This window comes from Pteropus medius, unplaced genomic scaffold (genome assembly GCF_902729225.1).
Source record: "Pteropus medius unplaced genomic scaffold, Ma_sr-lr_union100, whole genome shotgun sequence".
NCBI classification, from domain to species: domain Eukaryota; kingdom Metazoa; phylum Chordata; class Mammalia; order Chiroptera; family Pteropodidae; genus Pteropus; species Pteropus medius.
In genome coordinates, this window is record NW_024347791.1 from 8580723 (window position 1) to 8604297 (window position 23575).

The 23575-nt window shown below is 41.1% G+C and overlaps 1 protein-coding gene across 1 annotated transcript in view; it reads right to left on the reverse strand.

Moving 5' to 3' along the window:
• The window catches only part of DRAM1 (DNA damage regulated autophagy modulator 1), a 32409-nt gene extending 9188 nt beyond the window's left edge, over window positions 1-23221 (reverse strand). The window contains exons 1-4 of the mRNA XM_039877964.1: window positions 22710-23221; window positions 10246-10313; window positions 7394-7536; window positions 1418-1595 (exon numbers count right to left, since the gene is read on the reverse strand). Of these exons, the coding sequence (XP_039733898.1) occupies window positions 1418-1595; window positions 7394-7536; window positions 10246-10313; window positions 22710-22840 (520 nt within the window). The 5' untranslated portion in view covers window positions 22841-23221. The remainder of the gene's footprint in view (window positions 1-1417; window positions 1596-7393; window positions 7537-10245; window positions 10314-22709) is intronic.
• Between the last annotated feature and the right edge of the window lie 354 nt (window positions 23222-23575).

Here is a 23575-nt window from a genome sequence, read left to right on the forward strand (position 1 = left end):
AGATGGAAGCAAAAGAAGGTTTCCTACACCAAGAAACTTTTCATTCAACACTGCAAACACTTCTGCTCTGAATTTTATAGCTAACACAAGCGAAAGGTCTTAAAATGACATATTTGAAGAGAAAGCATGAATGTCTTCAATCCATACACAGGACAAGGAACCTGAGAAGGAACTATCTCAGGAACCAGGGTATATATTTTGTTGTTAAATTTCTCAATAGTAGGATTTGTTTGATTAAAAATTTTGTAATTAAAAATTTTCTTCCCTAAGGTGAAAAAATAAATCCCAAACCATACACATACTTCACATTTTGTATAGCTTCTATTTAAAAAGAGCAACAGAGGACGTGGTTCCATAGTGGAGCAGTTAGCATATCTGCTTTACATGCAGAAGGTCCTGGGTTGGAGCCACAGTCCATGCCACCATGAACAAGCCCGATGTCTGATCTTGAAAGCTAAGCAGGGTCGGGCCTGGTTAGTACTTCGATGGGAGACCACCTAGGAAGACCAGGTGCTGTAGGCATAAATAATAATAAATAAAAATAAAAAGAGAAACAAAGCTTAATATTGAGAAACGCATGGTGTGCTCTCATTAAAGCTCGTCCACTTTATACCACAATCCGACCCAGACTAACAAAATTCTCACTCATAAAATAGTTCCCGTTTTCCCGTAATGTGACAGTAGTCACCATTTTCAATGACTCTGTAGCTTTCTCTAATATGAGTGCAGATGGTATTTCGAAAGACGGAGAATTTTCCACCCCTTGAAGACCACAGCTTTTTTATTCTTTGTGAAATACTGACAGACAGACAGACAGAGCAAGCAAGCTTTCATTTCCTATAAATCAGAACACACAAGCCTGATAAATTCATATTTTCTTTTCACATTGTGGAATTAGAAAATGAAGTGAAATTTTTGAAAATGAAATCAGTAATAAAAAAGAAAAGGCTAAATATATTCTAACTGACTTAGAAATAAATAATACAAGAGTTTTTTTAAAAACCTCTTAATATGGATGACTAAATCAAACTATCTAATCACCTACGTGCCTCTTAGCACTTCACAGGGCTATTACTTTAAGTGCACTACCAATATTTGGTGTCTTTAGCCGAGCATTACAAAGAAAACTAAATATTTTCACACGGCGGGTGAAAGTGACCCTGTTGGAAGAAAAGTAAACAGAGACTGAAGTTTGCCCACATTCTTCCATCCTCCTTCATACAATTCTGTTCCCCAAAGATTCTTTGGATCGAACCTGACAATGCTGAGACATTTTCTTAATGATTGACACTCTTCTCTCAATGGTTCTTCTGAAGCACATGGAAACTTGGCTGTTAACCTTTGTGCTTTTTTTGTTAGGGGGTGGGTCGGGGAAGGTGTCAAGCTTGCAAGGACACCGACACATGTGAAAGGATACTGGGGACCACAGCTGCACAGGAAACGGCGGAGATAGCCATCCTTACATGGCACGTGGAGAGGCTGTTCCACTGGGGACACGATTTGTAAGAGATGACGGATTGCAGAAGTGTGTACACGACACCGCAGACAAAAGCCAGAAGGGCCCCGCCGTCGTGGACCACGGGGACAGCTAACTCCTAGAGAGAGAGTCACAAAGGCACATTACTCCCCATGAGTCTGTCCACACCAAGACCCAAGTGCTCACTCACCCTGGGCTGCTCAGAGTCACTGGTCCTCGATATTGCACTCACCCCCCGACCTTTGTTAAATGCAACTGCTTGCAGATTACCAAGGCAAAGGCCTTCCCCTATGATGAAATAAATGTTGTTCCACAGCAAACGTGGGTACATGGGACAAGGACAGAGTGACATCTATCTTAGAGGTGGCAGAGTTGAGTATGGTGGTAGGCTTTGGAGTCTGGCTGACCTGGATAAAAATTTCTTGACTTTACCACTGGACTCTTGGTTTAAAACCTCAATCTGTATATCTGTAAAACGGGCATAATAATTTCTGCCTTGCAGGTTTTGCAGTGAAGATTATATGATAAATTACATATAAAAGTTCGCGACTTGTTCTGTGCAGGTGCCATGGGTGGCTTGAGGATTTTAGGCTCCCTGCTCCCCAATAACCTCTATTAGTCCCTCCCAAACCATCCCAAATGAACACACAAATTTAAGCAAAAACACTGCTTTTGAAATGCAAAGACAGTGTCAAACTCGAGTCCCCAGCCCTCACCTTCTTCTAACCAGACATTTCAACAAGAAGGCAGCTGCTACACCCATTCTAGACGGCAAGTCTGATGTTGGCCCCAAACGTGCTCATCGAGGCACCTACCTTCCGATATAACAATGACATTTAGATTGAATGACTGGTCTCCCCTTGAACTTAAAAATTCAAGCTTTGCAAAGGAGCAAGTTATATTGTCCAAGACAACCTGGTTTTGGTCTCAGACCCATGTCGGCCCCAATTCACTCTCTACGCCTGTTCCCCAGATTTGTCTTCAACCTGGGCCACCCAGGTTTTCCCAGAACCAGCGTTCTCCATCCAGACTGCCCACGAAAAAACTCATTTTAAATCAGATTGAATTCCTAACCACTTCTAGTTCGGTACTGCCTGATTTCAATCATTTTCACTCAGATAAACTTTTTAAGAAAATTTTTATTCTCTACATGGGAAAGGGAAATTTTTAAAAAATTTAAATTTGTTTTCTAAGGAAATGTATTTCCTGGTATCAAACTTAAGAATATAGGGAAAAGTCCACTATCTGATTTGTGTTATATTCAAATATGAATGCATTAACATTCTGCAACATGGCATATCAATTATTCATTTATTATATATAGACTCTATATATTTAGGATACCTAGCATGGGCATATAGATTTAGGGAAGTTATATATGAAAAATAAAACACATTCAATGCCTTTTAAAATGTGCGTATGCCTCTAAATATTTAAAGAATTAAGGAAAATAACTACTGAACTGTACAATTAAAAATGGTTAAGATGGTAAATTGTATATTATGTATATTTTACCACAATTAAAAATAATCCAAAGGAAATGAAATCACCATCTTAAAAAGACATATGCACCATTCAATCGGTTCGTTTGTTGCGATGTTGCGCCAGGATCAGGATATTCTCGGGATCGGTTCGCTGGGGATGGGATGGATCGGGGATGTCAGTTGCTGCCTGCTGCCGCACTTTGCGCGCGCGCACTTTGCACGCACGCGCGCGCACTGGTTGCCGCGCACGCACGCGCGCATCGCACTGCGCGCGCACGCACGCACACGCACGCGCGACCGCGCATGCTGCGCGCGCACGTCAAACGCGCGCACTGCCGCGCGCTCCGCTGCGCACGCGCACCGCGTGCTGCGCACGTGCACGCGTGCGCGCGCACGTGTAACGCACGCGCGCGCGCATATCACGCTGCACCCGCACGTGCTGCGTACGCGCGCACGCGTACGCGCGCGCACGCATGCGCGCACGCGCGCGCGCGTACGCGCGCGCGCCGCGTGCCGCGCGCATTGCTTGCGCGCGTGCGCGCGCGCGCACGTACGCGCGCGCGCGCGCGTGCGCGCGCGCCAACGCGCGCGCGCGCACGCGTGCGCGCGCGCGCGCGCGCGCGCGCGCGCGCGCGCGCCTCATAAAATATATATGTATATATATATAATAATATATCAACAATAATAATATCTCTGGATGATTGGTTCTCGATTAAATGAAAAAAAATCTTGCCATTCACAACAGCATGGATGGGTCTGACGGCGTTATGCTAAGTGAAATAAGTCAGAGAGAGAAAGACCAATACTACATGATCTCACTTATATGTGGAATCTAAAAAGACAAAATGAAACAAAACAAAAAACAGATACAGTAAACAGACTGGTGGCTGCCAGAGGCGGGAAGTGGAGGGGTGGGGGAAGTGGGTGGACGTGGTCAAAGGGCAAACACTTGCCGTTCAAAGATAAAAACTTTTCAGTTATATATAATGTACAGCATGGTGAGTATATTTAACAAGTGTATTTTTAAAAGTTGCAAAGAGAATAAATCTTAAAAGTGCTCAGCACGAGAAAAAAAAATTATAACTGCGAGGTGATGGATGTTAACCAAACTTATTGTGGTAACCATTTCACAATATAGACATAAATCAAATCACTACGTTATACACCTTGGACTAACACAAAGTTATATGTCAAAGATATCTCAACTGGGGAGAAAAACTATATTAAACCAAAAAAATAATAACAAAAGAGTCCTTTTCACCCTTGAATGTTAGAAATACTTGGCCAAGAGAAAATAAAAAGCAAGGCGTCTACTGCTAATGAGTCATTTTCAAGAATACTCTTCCGAGAATCCTGGTTCTTTCCACTCTCCACTTTCTTTCTGTGCTAACAAAGTCAATATCCTGAATTTACATACTTTGTCCTCCCCACCACCAGTACTGCCAAGGAATTTGCCTCCTCAACCCTGGTCAAGTCAATATAGCCTTTAGGATCTTAATCTGCAAATGTCATGCCCCTCCACCCTACATCAACCCTGACCTTATCAGATCAAAGGCCCTTGACTGAGTGAAAGTTGTATCTGTAATATGCTTTTCCTCTGTGAAAAAGGCACGTTACAAATACATACCCTCTCATCGAAGATACCTCTTCCAGGGAAAATGATTCTCAAATAAACATGAATCTTGGACAGAGGGTAAGATAAAAACCTGGAGCCCTTTTTGGATCTCTTTCCCCAAACCCTCTTGGTAATTTAAAAGATAGTTAAAATAGAGAAAACTAGAATATTGAGGGAGTTAAACATTAGAAAACTTGACTTTTCCAGAAAGGAATCTTCTCGAGGAAAAGTAAAAGACTGGCAGAGATTAGTGAGGACACACCAAAAGGCAGCCCTCCCGCCCACCAATTTGGGAAAGGGTGTTATCCGTGCACTTCCGGCAAATGCACTGTTCTTTCTACTGAGGAGAACCCGCCAGAGTCAATGCTCTCTGTTGCCCTGATATTTCTAATTCTTCTTGAGGTAACAGCAGCTCAAGTTGGTTTGCTCATGGCATGCTGAAAATGAATTACAGGATATCAAACAAGGAAGTCGTAAAGATATATTTATAGGAACAATGACAAGACAAACACTTCGCTCTCGGGAAAGTTACAGATTCTATTTCTGGTTTTTGTAAAAATGTAATCATATCACGGAAACCTGAAAGAGAACCAAAAGTTCAATTATCTAACCATCTAAGTGTTTTTCCCTAAAGTCTGGACTTTGTGGTTTAAAAATTGACAGCTGTCTCACTTAGAAGGTTGAGTGATTTGGAGAATAACTACGCCCACTGAACAATTCACATCCACACTGCACCAGACAAATCATATCATTCCTGGTCTCCCTTTCTCTCCACCTTTTTTTCATCGTGCTCTCTCATACTAGAACTGTGTGAATTGTGACATGCTTTTTTCTCAGAGATTTCCCCACTCTGGCATTGAGGTTAACTCTTTCCCACAGGTTCTGGACAGACTGCTTTCACACAAGGGCCACTTCTGCCTTTATTGCTCATATGATCTTGGTTAAGTATTAACCTCTCTAGGCCTCTATTTCTCCATTGAGAATGAGGAAAATTATACTACCTGTCTTCTAAGGTTACTATTAGAATTATATGAGTTGAAGCATTCAATGTTTTCATAAGTGTGGTTCTGAAAAACAAAATGCATACGCAATCATAAAACATAAGGAAATGTCACAGAGTGTCTCTACTGTGTGCCAAAGGTCACATGCAAACATGCATTGCAGCATTATTTGTCTGATTTCGCCACATAGGGAATAATAAGGGTAGCAAAGTGACATGAAGCCAGAAGCCAGAATTTAGTTCACAAAATGCCCTCCATGAAGCCCTACATACTTGCTTCAAAGAGGCTACAAGTGTGGCTCCCACCTTTCTAGCTTCCAATGTGAACAAGGAAGCATTCATAATTATGGATTTGTTACATCCAAACATGAAAACTTGTTGGCCCTGAAACCTGAAAGAATATCCCGGGGCCCTGTTAGCTGTCCTAAAGATACTGTGTCACACAAGGAAGGGTGCCTTCCCCTCCCCCCTCAAGGCAGCACTGAGTGGCCCAGAGCTCTTTATCATAATGTGTGCCCTGCATTGACAGATGGCATCCCCCATGTGCAGTGCAGAAAACGTGACTCTATGAGGCGCACGTGGTGCAGGTCAGACAAGAGGACTCTCTGCCAAGGGGCCGACTTAACATGGGAGCAGACGTTAGCGAAGGGACGGAAAGCAGATGGGGCAGGTGGAGGCTTGAGGTTATTTATTATCCTCCCAGATTAACACTAGGGGGCGGCCCCCCGAGGCTGGTGCTTCAGTGTGCGGACATACTGTAGCAGCCTGATAGCGGTGACGACTAACACCTTTTTGTAAAAATAAGCACCACACAGGATCAATCCACTTCTGGTGGGAAAAAACTTAAAGGAGTACCCCTGGGATGAACAAAAAAGTCGTCCTGGAATAACTTCCTTTCTGCTGTCACCAAGAGACAACAGTGATGGACAGGGGTATGTAATGATAGCCTGTAATGACCAACTGATGATGACCATGATGGCCGCCAAGGACAGACGGCTGGTTACTGCACATTATTTTCATCGAGTCTTTGCAATAACCCTATGAGGTGAGTACTATAATTTGAAATACAACAAATGTTTTTAAAATACTAAATATTGTCTCCATAGACAAATAGGTCCCATGCCTTCCTGAGAGAGACCTTGGGATGAACAGGAATGCACAAATCAAAATAATTCAAGTAAGGTTTTTTCACACACTTGACAAACTAAGAAAATATCAAGCAGATTCTGCAGTAGTCACCATGTAAGTTAACTGGCTCCAACGGGGCCACGTTTTAGCTCAACAATTAATTAGTTGAGGAACACTGAGCAAATTATTTCACTTCCATGTACCTATCTATATATATATCCTCATCTGTGAAAGTGTTCAGATGCTCTTTAAATAAATACCAGAGGTTCAAACAGTAGAGTAGAGTCGCACACACACACACACACACACACACACACACACACACACACACACACACTCATATACTAATATTTTCACACCCTTAGTGGAATCATTACAATGGCTGAAGTAGCTCTTCCAACACATCGAACCACATCAGTAAGAATATGGAGCCAGGCAAAGCTCATAGCCTCGTCCCAAGCCCGCTCTCTCCTAACTGTGCCCGCATGAGCCCCAACTCTTCTGAGTACCGGCGGGACTGACTTTCAAATGATATTTGTTTCTAAAAAGCAAACTATCCCAATTTTTACAAACTCATCAACTATTTGTGCTATACTGGCACAAGTGTGGCTCTTCTGTTCTTGCTTTTCTCCTCCAAACACACATACTCCATCACCCCAACAACCCAAAAAAAAAAATTTTGGTCATACCTGAAAATTGGCTACAATGCCCATTCCAATACATCCCACCAATCCCAGAACTAACGACACCAAGTTAAAAACAGGCGTGCTGAAATAGCTGGTTTGATTCTGCTTCTCCACTATTTTATATCTTGTGTACATCGTGGCTGCACCTGAAAAAGAAAAGTACTAAAATGAATTTCTGTTACTTGACTTTTCGGAATGAAAAACACAGAAACAGCTTTTCGTTGCTCTTTTAAAGTCTGTATTTTCAATTTCCTGATTGCAATAGTCTCCCCACTCGCCCATCCCTGTCCTTCCTCATCCCATCCTACTCTCTCCCCAGGGTGATAAACACACGCACGCACACCTCTTTTTGGCTGTTATCCTTTTCACATAAATGCTATTGGGCATATATTGTTCTGTGACTTGCTTTTTTTCACTTAAAAATGTACCATGGAGATCTTGCCATGTCAGTACAAATAGGTCAATCTCATTGTTTTTCGGGGTCTCCTCATGGTATATAGTGTGAAGTGCCATATTGATTTCATCATTCTCTTAATGACAGATTTCTACATTGTTCCTACATGTTTCCTACTTCAAACAATTCTCAATGAACATCCTTGGGTATATAAGTCTTTGGCATACTTTCAATGTTTCTGAAAGATGAATTCCTAGAAGTAGCATGACAGGGTCAAAAAAACTGCACAATTAAAATGTCAAGAGGTATCTCCAAAGTGTGCCAAGACTGTAGCAGTTTATACTCACACAACAGAGTTTGAAAGCAATTCTATATGTCATTGCCTTTTAAGTTATTGCCAAACTAATGAATGAAAAATGGCAAGCTGTTGGTTTAATTTGCATTTCTCTGATCATTAGTGAGACTGAGAAACTTTCAGTATGTCTGCTGGTCATACACATTTCTTTTGAGAATTGCATGTCATTTTTCCTTATTTTTCTCTTGAGTTTGTCTATTCATTTTTAATTTAGTTACTTTTATACATTATGTACATTAGTCCACTGTCTGTTATAAATATTACATATTTTCTTCTGGTCTGTTGTTCGTCTTTAACCTTGTTTCTGTATCTTTCATCACTTAGAAGTTTTAATTTTCTATCTACCCAAATCTTTCAATTCTTTCCTATTTAGCTTCTGGTTTTTGTATAAATTTAGATAAAGTTCTCCGTCCTAAGTTTTTAAAAATATTTCCTATAATTTAATCCTTTTATAGTTTTGCTTTCATGTTTAGTTCTGTAGTTTCCACTGGTTTTTGTAAATGATGTGAGAAGGATACTAAAGGTATGTTTTTCCAAAAAGCTAGTCAATTAACCAAATACCATTTATTGTTTTGGAGAGTAATTTCACAATAAAATGTAATCTTCATGACAGAAGGGTCCTTGTCTGTCTGCTGTTGAGACTCCAGCCCTAAGCACAGAGTCTGTCACAGAGTAGGCACTTAGTAATATTTTTGCTGAATTTTAAAAAGCAAGCTAAAGCTAATTTTTTATCATAGACTATTTTAAATGAAGACATTCATGTCAGATTCTGCCTTGCTTAGAAGCAAAAATCCATACTCATCACTTGCTGGTGATAAAATAATCTGTCTTCTAAATCTGGACTCCAGGCAAGTATGGTATAAGAGGGCAATTGGATTGATGGACTATTTCTATTTCCCCTTGCTCACCTCTAAATCCGTGGAAGGGGACGACCACGAATGGGTGACAGGGTGAAACTTTCTCTCTACCAAGTTGGGTGATCAAATTCCAAAGGTGTCAAGTCACTAAGTAGGGTTTCCAGCACCTCTGTCCCTTCCCACCCTGTACCAATAGAGAGGGACAGAAGTGCTGGTTACAGGAGAGGCTCTTGGAAAACACCTGATTGTTGCATAGGGTAGGCGTTTATGGAAGGACTAAGGAAAGAGTCCTATATCTTACATCTATACACTTGGATCACTCCATCATAGATTAAGTTTTTCAGTCAGTACATTAATTTGCTCATGAGAGGGTTGTATTCTAGCAACTGCATCTCAGGTGCACTTGAGGAATTAAAAAAAAAAAAAAATCATACCTGAATTGGAGACAAACGTCCCTGCTTCACCTTTCCCCTCTCTTTAACAAGTGAGACAATACCTTTGTCAGTGGGTTCTCGGCTTTAGTGAGTATCTAAGTCCCCTAGAGTGCTTGTTCACCACTCATGCTCCTGGCCCCACTCTAGAAGTTCTGACTGAGTAGATCAGCAGTGTGGCCCCGAAACATGCATTTTAACCAGGACCCCAGATGATTTTCATGTACGTTGCCTTCAGAACACACTCTGAGAAATTGTAGTTTATATATTAGGCCTCTTTGGTTTCCACAAATCTATTGGATATAAGTCACAATTTTAAAAATCAAAATACAAATAAAATCTATTTCAAAATCTTGTGGCAAATTACCGGATGAAGTGAAAAATAGTTCTATAAGAAGATCATAAATAACTCTGGATTTCTAGTCATTTAGCTTCTCGAAGTAAAGCAAAATTCTAGTTTGAAAGGTTATACTTTTAAACGATGATACGCATCAAGAGTGAACCTTGATGTAAAAACTATGGACTTTGTTTTATTATGATGTGTCAATGAATATTCATTAACTCTAACTAATGCGTCACTCTGGTGGGGGATATTGATGATGGGGGAGGCTGCGGGGTTGGGGGGAGGAGCAGAGGCTATATGGGAAATCTCTACCTTTGGCTCAGTTTTGCTGCAAATCTAAAACTGCTCTAAAATAATAAAGTCTGTGAAAATTTATTAAAAAATAAAATATTATACACAAACTGTAAATCATATATTTCATGTCACCGGAGATTGTGCATTATTTATTTATTTATAATAATTATTATGGACTTACCAAGAAATGCAGAGAAGTTTATCATAAATCCAAAAATACCACTCTCTGGAGGTGTTGTTCCTGTGTCACTGAGAAAGAGAAGAAATATCCGAATTATTAAAAATGAATTCAGTTCAGACCTCTGGGCAGGCATGTAATTGGCAGGTTTTATATGGTGTTTCTTCTAGGTGTTAAGTCACTTTGAATTCCAAAGATTTGACCTGATTTTGTTCTACAGTATTTTCATTTTGGCTCCGAAAAATCTAAAATTCATTTTTCTCCCATGAAAGATTACATTTTTCTTTTTTTTATTTCATTGTAAAAAGCTAGGAAATGCTTAAAGTGAATGGTGTGGTGGTGTTTCTGAAATGATCGAGCTTACTAAACTTGATTGATATATGTCCATTCTTGGTGAAGACTTCATTGTGACCGTTTCAGGGAAAAAATAAGTCTAAAATCACATTTGAAAAATCTACCCTTAGAATATTAAATACACATAAACACATTTAAATTTTCTTAACAATTTTATTTATGCACAAATTCACACTGCTGAAAATATAATCATGAAACTCTGAACGATATTATTGATGCCTATCAGTACCTTATGGAAACAATAGAGTATTGAGGTCATATTAATTGTGATAAATTATTTTAACAAAACATAGTTTATATAAAATATTTTCCAGGTGCATCTATCAATTCATTTATTGAACGAGCTGGAAACTGTGTTTGACAGGTCCTGTTCTTTATTCATCCGTCAAGGTTTGAATGTTTACATCTTCCAGCTGCTCGTACAAAGCAACAGTTTAAAACTGATAGCAAAAGAGCTTCCAACAGGAAACAACGCATACCCATCTTGCGTCTTCCCACATTTTCAAACAGTTCTGAAACTTGAGTATTGAAAACCTGATCATGTTGAAAAAGACGCACTTCAAAGTATTTGAAAAATTCCACAAGAAGCCTGTGTTTGTGGAAAGTAGGAGCCTTTAAGTTTCATGAACACTTAATATTTGAAGAGTATAAAGAGGTTAATGTTCCTCCTTTTACCCAAAGGCCTCTATTTATTCTCACTAAAGAAATGTTGAAGTGAAGGCAGCCTGAGATGGGGGACACCCTTCTGGGCACGATATGGGGCTGAGTGGGTGAGGAGAGAATGGAGCCAGTAATGGGAAGAAGGTAGAGATCGCTCCAACCCTTGGGCAGCACTTTGGGGCCGGAAGATTCATTCTCACAGGGAAATCAAGCCTTTTCTTCTTGACATTAGGATATAAAACAGCAGCAACCAGGTGACCCATGCAAGAGGACTTGTTAACAAAAGTCTAAGAGTAACCTGCCACATGCCAGTAAGACGGTTTGTTTGTTTGTGGAGGAAGAGAAGGAAATGAAAGAGTGAGGAGGATATTTAGGGGGATGGGGAGTTAGGGGGACTAAGGTCTTCTAACAGGAGATAAGAAGACCAGACTCAGGGACTGTCAGTCCACTCACAGAAAACCAAGACATACGGCAAGGGCCCAGATGTACAGGCCGCACAACATCAGACATGCGATCTGAAAGCTCAGAATTTCAGGGTGGTATTTAATTCTTGTTTGTCTGCACACTAGTGTTTTGCCAATAACCACTCCATATGTATTTTTTGAATAAATGACTATCAGTATTTGCAACAACAACAAAAAAAACTGATCTAAAAGATACCACTTATTGAACATTGACTATGCACCAGGCACTGTTAGGTGCTTATCATACATACATGGGTCCTATATCAACTTCATTTTACGAAGGAGAAAACTGGTATTAGAGAACTCATCCTGTTCAAGGTCACAGAGCTATTACATAGCAGAATCTATATTCCAGATGTCTAACTCCTTAACTTTCCTGCCTTCATTGTGCTCTAACAGCAGGCAAGGAACAAAGCAATTAGAAGAACTATTGGGGGTGAGGCAGAGAACCAAGACTGATGTGCGGGTAAAGGCTTAACAACCAGCTCTAGTTGACTTGTGGCATAAGCCCACTTCCATGGTATAAATACTTTCAAAATGTCAAAAATTCAAGCTACCAAAATGTAGGTCACTGAACACAGAGTTGGGAAGCAATGCACACAGTTGGCTTTCGGGAGCACACACCAGCTGTCTCCAGCACACCTGGGCAATGAACCACGATGGTAATAAGGAATCAACACACCTTTGCTGTATACCAAGAAAGGTCAAGTAAGCAAGACCTCACAGCTTCTCGAATGCCATAATTTAATTATAAAGGTCTTTCACAAATATTCACTGCCATGGTAAATCTGATTTTCTTTCAGAATTCCTGAGTCTACAACACTCACCATCAATGCACAAGCACCAATGGGACGACATTTCTACACTTGGCAAAACATAGGCAGTGTTGACATTACAAAAGTTGGGGAAAATATTAATGCATTCATAACCAGTTGTTTGATTAAATGCAGCCATCTTTAAAAAATTTTTTTTTTGGCTCCACATCTAACTATGAAAATTACCCACTCCTCAAAAAAATATTTACAGAACACCTACTATGTGTTAGACATAATTGGAGACACAAATTCCCCAATCTGTCAGGTAAGAATGGTCAGTTTGTGATTTATTTCCATTAAAATGACAAAATGGTACCTAAAACATTTGGTGAAATTTTGTTCAAGAATATCTAAAAAGCTTCCCAAGCAGCAAAAGAAAATGTGCTAATATGTTATATCATATATAAATATCGCTTTACATCTTCTGCCTGATGTTGGAATCCAGATGAGTATAACACTGAGGAAGTACCAAGAGATCCTGTGGGCAGCGTCTCTTTGTTTTATTAATTTTTTTAAGTTCAAACTAAATTATCTAATTGTGCAAAGGCAGAAGTAGTCGTCTTTGGTTGGTGTGGCTGTACTTAGGTACCAGATTCTTCAGGAAACTGGAAAATGAGAAGAAAAATCTGTTGCTTCCTAACCCAGCAAAAGCAATTTCCCTACTCAACTCCCAACCACATGATCTTGTACCACATGGCTTAAGCAATGTGGTTCCAGCCCTGCCCCAGTCCTATCTACCTCCCCACTTGCCACCTCATAAATGAGGCACTTCTTGAAAAGTGAAGAGGGGATAGGAACTAATAGCTCATTTGCATGTGGCTTAGAAGCTGCTGAGATTATGTGTACACGGTAGTTTCCAGGGTAGGTCGTGCCTAGGAAATCAGTTTATGTCTACACTTCCTTCATTTGTAATTCTACAAGTTAATTTCATCATGGAAAATTCCAAGTCATTCATCTAACGTCCTTCTCCAAATTAATTTGTAATGTTGAGCTAGTGCGTAATCACTTGATGTTCAAAGGAATGGAAACAATACAAAAAAGGCATGTATGACCATATGAGCTTGGTCAAATGCTGTTCTTTAAATCACTGGATACATGCAATTCCATTACTCTAAAGCTTGGAGTCATGGTTTATTGGGAGGACTGACATGGCAAGATGCAAACTTATCTACGTGCCCAGACTGAGGCTTATTAAAATCCTAGGCCCATTGCTTGGAAGAGTAATCAAGACTTAGAACCTAAAAACACTTAATGCACCAGTAAAAGGAGGTCATTACTTCCTCTATCTTCACAATATTTAAATACATTATTTAAAAGGAATAAGTATGATAATAAAAAGTAATTACATTTTATGAGATGCTTTTAATTATTAAGACTAACTTTTAGGCAGCTTTACTTGGTGACAATTACCTTAGAGTGGCATGGTAAAGCTATATAGACTATTTTTAAATGTAAAAAGAATTTCCTGCTCGTAAATGCAAATAACTTGCTCTTTCCTCACACGACTCATATATAATTTTCCCTCTGTCAATCTGAGTTTCCTCTTTGGTCACTCATACCGCATTTTTTAAAAAATTGTTTAAGCTTCGGGAACTGTGACAGTTGATTGGGGATACAGAGATAAAAAATAATAATTCACTACCTTCAAGAAGCTTGATAGCTAACAAAAACTTCAAGGATTCATTGATTCAACACATAGTTACCGACTGCCTTCTGTGTAATGGGCAACTTTGTAGGCATGGTGAATGTAGTTGTAAATAAAACAGAAAAAGTCCCTCTTTCGTGGAACTTATATTCCTATGCGGCGGGCAGTAAAAACAGTCTCGGGGTGATAAATGCTGTGAAGGAAAGGAAAGCTGGAGAAGAAGACAGAGGGCTAGGTGAGCCGCCTACCTGAGACAGAGTAATCTGGGAAAGGTACTTGAACAGACATCTGAATGAAATGGAATATTTGGGCCAGGAAAATTACAAGCAGAGAGAATAGCGAAGCCAAAGCCCTAGAGGTGGCAATATGTTAGAGGAACTGCAAGGAAGTGGTGTGGCTGGAGGGGAGCGAGCAAGGATGTGTGTGCATGTGGCGGGGGGAGTCACCGAGAGCCCCATGGTTGCGATAAGGACTCCAAATGTTATTCTAAGCATGAGGGAAAGCTGGTGAGGGCTGAGAGCAGGGAAGTGATATGAAGTTAATGTTTTTAAAGGATGGTACAAAAGGACTGTAGAGGGACAAGTGTAGACCAGGAAAACCATATGAGGGAGCTATTCCCGCAGTTTGTCAAGAGATGACAGTGGCTGGGACCAGAGCGTTAATCAAGAGGGAGGTGAGTAAGAGGTCACATTCGAGAAGTTTTTTGAGGGGAATCTAGAAAGCATTGCTGCTTAGACTAAAGCTGTTGATATTACAAAAGAAAAAATAATTAACGTTTTCTCGGCACTTACACTTGGCCAGGCACATCCTCACAACATTATAAGGAAAGTACCTACTATCGCGATCTGAAAAATGAGGAAACTGAGTCTTAAAAAAGGTCAAATAGATAGCATACGGGGACGCCAGGTCCTGCATCTAGAGCTGGATAATTTTAATGGACACAACTTAGGACTCTTCTCTGTTGTGCTTTGTATGATATCATATTTCCATATAAGTTTACAGTATTGTATACTTACAACCACGTCAGCATCAGCTAATCCTTCTGGAACCATTCATAAGTTGTCCTTGGCATGCAATAACTCTACAATGCATATTCTTGTTGGACTGAGACACAATTACTGTCAGGTAAACAGGACTATTATGTTTAGGAAGACTTTTTCTTTTTTTAAGTTGAAATTGAGCCCTTATATTTAAAAGTTGTCAGCCCTGCATCAGTCAAGACTCTTGAGCAATTAATGCCTTTTTAAAAGTAGGAGTAGCAAAAGAAAAACGTTCACAATTCTATTTAATTTAGTCGGCGGGGGGGACGGTAACGTTATCAAGTGGCAATGGAAAATTTAAATTGAACAGAGGAGAAATTATCTATTTACAATTGGTTCAGAAGCCAAACATCAATTAATTTTCAAGCTGTAAAATTTTGGGATCTTCAATTTTCTCATTATTCTTTTCTTAGAATTAACTAATTTTGGTAATGCTTTTTGGAAGAAAATATTAAACTATAAATTACAATTTAAAAGGATACTTTTTTAGCTCAAACTTTTCAATGGCATGCCTCCTTTTTCGTTCTAATAACTCTATGGCTTAGAGATACTAGGAGGCCATAATCATTGCACTATAAAGATGAGTGTCAGTAAAATTGTGTCAAAATTATGCACACAGACTTCATTCTGTGATTAGTTATTACCTGGGACCCCGTCGTTACAGTCGAACTGCCTGAAATTCAACACAGTTAGTAATCAAAAGAGTTGGTTGAAGCGAGAAGTCATAAAAACTTTTATGGTTACATACACACCACAGATATCTAAAGGTACAGTCACTTGCCTACCTGCTGATGTAGGCCAAGGCCGTCACAAGAGTATGAGTCCACTACAGCCGAGTACAAGTCCACTATATCTGTCTTCCTGGCATATAAACCATTTACTCTGAATGATCTCATTTCCAGTTTGGGTTTCTTTAGAGTGGAGAGAAATCTTAAAGACACTTTTGAAGCAATTTGAATGCAGCATCCTTCTAGTGTTTTGTCAGTTTTTGTAAATCTTTACATTTGTCATAAACACTATTAAATAAATTACAATTTTTTTGACTTATCTCTTTTGAATCTTTCCAAAACATTTAATCGAGTTTCCTTAGAAATTACAATTCTCTTTTTGCATTTACAGACCAAGTTTATGGATATTGAGTTAAATGACACCATTACAATAAACAAAATACAATTGACATAAACAAATTTGAGAACAAACACAGCTGGCATTTGATAAACATACAAAGAAACAGGTGAAAGAAGAAAGCAGAGCAGCTCAGAGAGTGGCCACCACTGGGAGGAGTTTTCAGGGTCCACTGGCTTGAGTCTGTTTATTTTTCAGAAAATGAAGTTATCAGTTAAACCAGTAAGTTCATTAAGTTGAGGCTGGTTAGTTTTCTCTACAAGGTCTTCCACTATTGTGTATTCCATTCCTGGCTACTGTTACTTGGGGCAGAGGTAAAGGAAATGAATTGTGTGGGTTGTTTAATGAATGATAAGGAGCAGAATAAAGGTTGCTGATCAACTTCAAAAGGAGGAAAAAAAAGGAGGAAAGAAAGATAAAGAAACCTGCTATATCCTCCACCAATAAACTGATCACTTACAAAATTAGCCCTCAACCAAATGTGCTTTCCTACTTAACGTTGGCATCTATCCAGACCACTGTGGACTGCTCCTTTGATAATACTAATAGCAAATGCTTACAGAGAACTTATTACTTTCTTGGACCAGAATGTTAATGAGATCTAAGTGGGTTCATGTGTTAACTTATAAGGGAAGTGTTATTATCGGAGAGGAAGAGAGAAGTCAAGTAATTTGTCTGAAGTCCTATAGGTGGAGCACATGGTATTTTCTAACCAAAGTTGTCTGCTCCAAAGTTGTTCCCTTATCCAACACACTATGTTGCCTCTCAGTATGATTATCAAATGCTGTATAAACAGATGACCCAGTTTTCATCACCAATCACTAAACGGTGTTTTTGGTCCTGAGAAGGAATAATGAGAGTGACCAAAGCCCACACTCTATCCAGCAAACAGCACTTGCACAAAAAGTGAGACTAAGCTAATAAGAAGCAAGCAGGATGCAGAACTGGCAAAACTTTAAAAATAAAGGGCCACAGAATATTCTGGAAGCATGAGACTGAGCCTAAGAAGAAGATATAAAGAGTGGCTTATTATCTGGGAAGGTTGATAAGTAAATAGTCAAATTGGCTACAGATTGAGGTTTCAAATCTTGTAAAACATGGAGAATTTCATGAAGTCAGTAGACATAGTGTTGGAGAAGAGATGAACGACATTGCCAAAAGCAATGAACAACACTGACAGAATCAGTTAACAATTGAAGAGGAGATGACAAAATTAATAAAACAAACATAAATAAAACAGGTGCATCTGGTGTATTTACTAAGCACCTATGTGTCTGGAACTTTCATAAATGCTGGGGATGCAGCAGTGAACAGACCCTAAATCTCTAATGTCATGGAACTTTTGTGTGAGAGACAGTCCACAAAATCAATATTCTTACACAGATTAAGAATGGTCATTGGAAAAACTGAAGTCATAAATCATTTCTTCAAAAATAAGCTGCTTCATGTCTCCCTTCAAAAGACAAATGTGAAATCGAGGACTTTGTGTCAAGTATTGAAAAGTATGTACTCCTCCCTTAAAATAGCAGCACCTGAATCATTTTAAGATTTTTAGTTCATTACAAGAATTTTGTCTTTTCATTTTATTTTGTTCATTATAAGAAGTGTTTGTTATAATAAATTTTATTCATTATAAGAATTAGCACATAATTGTGATTATAATCTAAACTTTGTGATCATTAACTAAATGAAAGATAAAATAATTTCCCTAATTTTCAGATTCATTTTTGGAGTTAAAAACCCAACTTCTTTTATTTATTTATTATGCCATTTGGTCCCCCTTTTAAGGTGGCTTAATTCTAGGTTTTCTGTCACCAATCACTGACCAAGATTTGTGGTCAAGAGGAACAATGGGTGTGGCCAAAGACCACAATGTATATAGCAAATAGCACTTGCAAAAAAAGTGAGACTAGGGTAATAAAGGATGCAACTGTGATGCAGAATTGGCAAAACTTTAAAAAGCCACAGAATATTCTGGAAGCATGAGACACAAGCCAAAGAAGATGTAACCAGAGTAGTTTATCATCTGGGAGGAGTTGATAAGCAATGTTGATCCAAGACAGCCTGAGGGATTTGGTCATGGAGGAAATATAAGAAACACATTAACTATGGATGATTCTCAAGAATATGGGTGTAACCTTGTAAAAATCTAAACTAATCCTTTCAGACTGACTTTTATTTGTCCTCGGTTTTGACATCCTTGCATTAATGGTTTCATAATACAGAACTATTGCACTGTTCTACTCCAACTCGTTAAATTTAGTGGCTGTTTGAATCCCATGTTTTTAATTTAGTTTTTTGATAGAAAACCCATCCATTTGGCTGAAAAATAAATACAAAAAGGTATGCCAGGTTTGCGAGATGTTACTTTTGGGAAAAACTGGGTAAAAGACATATGGGACCTTTCTGTATTACTTTTTATAATTGCATATAAATCTACAATTATCTCAAAATAAAGAGATTAACTTTTTTAAAGTATGGCAAAAAAAAGTCTTATTTCCACCTTATTCCCATCTGCTAAGGTTTCCCTGACCATGACCAACTTCCTCCATCATACACAGATAAACTTTTATTAGTTTATATAAACAAATACAAATGTATACTATTCCCTGCCCCTCACTCCTAACCTCCACCTCCTCCACTAATTGGTAGCATACTTTGTTTTACATCTTGCTTTTTCCATGTAACAATGTATCAGAAATTTTTCCATATCAATGTATTAATTTAAAGAGAGCTTTGTTTGAGGTATTCTTTGGATAAATTATATTTATTTAGCCTGTCCTCTCCTGATGGATGTTTGCATGGTTTCCAACCTTTTGTTATTGAAAGCAATATTGAGTAACCGTGTAGATATATAATTTTGACATTTTGATAGATAATACCAAAGTTCCTCGATAGAGATTGAATCAATTTACATCCCTACCAGCAACATATGAGAGCCTGTTTCCCCAAAGACTCACCAAGAAAGTGTGCCAAATATTTGGGTTTCTGCCAGTCTAGGAGATGAAAAGAGGCAGCAAGGAGTTTTAATTTGAATTTTTTACTTGATTCATGAGGTTGAGCATCTTTCCATATGCCTAAGAGCTATTTTCCCATTTATCCAATATACTGAAGATAACAATGTTGTAAGAAAATATTTGATAAGGAGGCTGGGTTTGAATGCCATACTAGACAGAGATCCTCCCAGGTTCAGGCTCTTAATTAGATTGCAAAGGCTCTTCTTCAATGTGTTCCACTTGTTTAAAAGACATTGGAACAGATTGGTTGAACAATGTCATCACATAAAAGGAGGCTCATTCTAAATACAGATGGTCCCCGACTTACGATGGTTCTACTTTTGATTTTCTTTACTTCATGGTGGTGTGAAAGCGATGCGCATTCAACAGAAACTATACTTTAAATTTTGAATTTTGATCCCTTCCCAGGCTCGCGATATGCAGTATGATACTCTCTGGTGATGCTGGCCGGTGGCCATGAACTTCAGCTCCCAGTCACAAGATCACAAAAGTAAACAATTTATACTCTATAAATGTCCAATCACTATGTCAAAGACATGAAATGAATATAATACTGTATGCCAACTATACTTTAATAAAACAAAAAAGTTTTTAAAAAAATGGTACCCTAAAGTGTACTATGTTGCCAGGGTTCTGTTTTGGTTCAATGCTTCAGACATCCTTCAGGCCCAGGGTACTTTCAGCTGTGCTAATGATTAATGGTGAGTCCCCATACAGCCATTCTGTTTCTTCACTTCAGTACAGTATTTGACAAATGACATGAGACATTCAACACTTTATCATAAAACAGGCTTCGTGTTCAATGATTTTGCCCAACTATAGCTAATGTACGTGTTTTGGGCACATTTAAGGTAGGTTAGGCTGAGCTATCCTATTCTGTAGGTTAGGTTACTAAACACATTTTGTCTTGCAATGGGTTTATTGGGGCGTAACCCCAAAGTCGAGGAGCGTCTGTCTGTACATCCAAATCGCTGACCAACCACCAGTGACCTACCTAATCAGGCCTTCCCTGAAGGAATCTGCCCTGTTCTAGGAGGAATGATAACAATACCCATTAGTGACTGCCTGAGAACTGTTAATTCGACACATATTGGGAGCCTTGATGGATCTCTCACACTTCGGAGAGGGAAAACAAACAAGCAACATCATAAGTAAATCACATAATTTGTTGGAAGGTGATAAGTGCTATGGGGAAGAATAAGACTGGATATGGGGGATCAGGAGCACTAGGGTGCAATTTTAAATAGGGTCATCAGAGCAGGCCTCATGGAGATAATATCTGAACAAAGGAGGAGGAGAGGGTGAAATATGGAGGTAGAGCACTCTGGCAGAGGAAGAGCCAGTGCAAAGGCCATGAGGGGAGGCGCACATATGTAACACACAGGAAGGAAACCAGTGTGGCTGGAGGAAGTGGAGGGAGCGGTGGAGGGGGGGTGCGTGTAAGGAAGAATAGGAGGTATTGAGAGCAGAGATGAATTACAAGAGATAAGATTGAACATTTCTGGACAAAACTGATAAATCTGGCACTCCTTCCATCAGGTCCTGATGTCTAGTTCTTATCTACATCTTGCCCTTGCCTCGGTTATTTAGTTTTCTAGAAGGGGCAGAGGCAATTTAGTGCTCCAGCTGCTCTTGTAGGCAGAGAGAGGAGACAATCTAAAAGGCCCAGGCACATGTGGGCAAGACATACATGCTTGTTGATTGTAGGGTGATGGTTCCTGGCAGCAAGAGGACAATCTCATGCCCTTTCCTCCTGTAATTCTGCTTTTCCTAAGGGCTTCCTTTCTTTGTTTACTTTAAAACCTCTTCTTAGAGTATCACACAAGTGGTTCATCTTATCAGCTCATTTCCCCATTTCTGAATGTCTTCCATTTCAAGTTCACCTTGGGAGGTGATATTAATCACAACTATATCACACACCTCTACAAAGACTCAAACCCTGCCCTCTGATTGCCTGGCCAATGTGTATCAAATATTATCTGTTCCTGACCTTCGGATCCAGGACAAACACAGCTACCCTTCTCAATAAAAATCACTGCAGGAAAAGCAGCTTTTTACACAAGTCTAAGAGGATCTATCTATTCTGCTTCAGAATCAAGAGGAGCAAGACAATGGCACGTGGGACAGAGATGAGCCTTGAGAAACCAGGCCCAGGTTTCTGCAGGGGCACAAGGCCTGATGGGAGAGTCTGCTTGATGCATGGAACACCTCTTTGTGCATGGGCAAAACCACCACCAGTACTGCAGACTTGCCCTATTCTCCATAAAGCTCTCTTTCTTGCATTTCTAAACTCTAGTCTCCTCTTGCTTCATCTTCGTTTCCCCTTCCTCACTCACTAAAAAAATTACAGAACATTGCACATAGGCAGAATGGCTGCAGGTGGGAGAGGTCCTACAATCTCTAGAAATCTCTACAAACTTTGAATGTCATCAACTTTTTTATCCCCTCACTAGTCACTACAGACCCAGAGGAGTCACAGCACTTAAATAATGAAGAATCGTTCTAATAAACACATCCGCCAGGAAAGCACAGAGTTGGGAGCCACATGAAAAGGATCAGGACATGTGTCTGGGGCGCTGATGAAGTGACCCTCAAAAGGCTGGGTCAAAACTCAAGAAAAACTCATGAAGAAGGAAACAAAATAATGACAACACAAAGAATATGACAAGTTGACAATTTGTGGGCTCTGACTTTGGGGACACAGAACCCAGAGGGTTCTTGGGCAGCTCCATCTATAAGAGCTTAAACTCAGCTCCCAAAGGCCTGGAGGTAGCACTGTTGCTTTTGGCATAGGACAGATCAAGGTGTGTGTGAATTCTGCTTCCACCATTTCCCAGCTGTGACATCAGGGTCACACTGGTGGTTTTTCAACATCTGCTTAAACTTAGTTTCCTTTCATAAAAAATGAGCCAGCTATCCGCTTCAGGAGGATGGTGGGAAGCGGAAGTGAAACTTGTGAGCTGTTTTAGCGCTCACCTGGATCTGCAACTTGCACTTCCAATAAATGGCATCCATCAGGACCCGCCCTTGTTTCAATATCGCCCAAGAAGCGTCTTCTACAGATTCTGTACCATTCCTAGTCTGCAAGTTCTACTGTCTATCCTGAACCCCTCCTGATGCCGCTCTGTCTGGCGTTCAGGGTAAAGTCACAACTACCACTGCTCAGCTCCGTACTCCCAGCTTCCCTACACATCTGCCAGGATGCACCCTCTCCTCTCCTCGCGGTCAGACCCCCGTCTTTCTGCAAAACACTCCAGCTGGGTCCGATCCCCTGCCCTCTACAACAGCAGCGCTCCCCTGTAGTGCCTCTGCCTGGTCCCCAGCCCTCTGCCTACCCTGCCCCTCACCTGATGTAAGGGAGGAAGGGGTTGACGTGCCCGGAGAGCACGGCGACCACGTAGGAGATGATGAAGGCGGCGGACGACCAGGTCACCAGGAGGAAGGGGACGAAGGCCATTCCCCTCAAGAAGCACAGCATCGCGCCGCCGGGAGTGCGCGGCGCTCTGCGGGGCCGGGCGCTGGGCTGCTCCGGGCTGCGGCGCGGGGCGAGGGCAGCCACGTGCCGGCCCGCCAGGCGGCAGCCACCGCGCGGACAGCCACGGGCGGCCGGACGGGAGGCTCCGCGACGGCGGGGGCAGGCCCGGCCCCGGAGGGAGGGGAAGCGCGGGGAGCGGAGGAGGACGCGCGCGGCGAGGCGACGGGCCGGGGTAGGTGGGGCCCGGGCGGCCCGGGCTTGTTGCGAAACGAGTGAAGTCACAAAGCCGCGGCCCCGCGGGCTTGGAGGCTCGCGACGACCTCCCCGCCGCGCGGCTCCTTTCGCTTTTGGTTCGGACTCTGCGGGGGTCGGCGCGGGCCGGCGGCGCTGGGACGCGGGCGGGACCGCCCGCCCCGCGGCGCTGGCAGTTGCGCAACTCCGGAGAAACCGATCAACTCCTCGCGGCACCTCCTTCCCTCGGGAGTTCCGGGGTACCAGCCCACGAACACCGAGGGCTTACCCACCCGCGTCCCGCTGCCCGCCCGTCGCCGGGTGGAGGCTGGCCACCGCGTGGTGACATCCACCGCATCCTGCCGCGCTGCTGCTGCCGCTCCCGCAGAAGGGGTCCGGGAGAAGTGTGCCCTGATGTTCCCCGGGCCACGCGGCACGGATGGGACAGCCACCTGGATGGTGTCCACCTGAAAACCAAGAGTGTGTACGGGTCTGGGTGGGACTGAG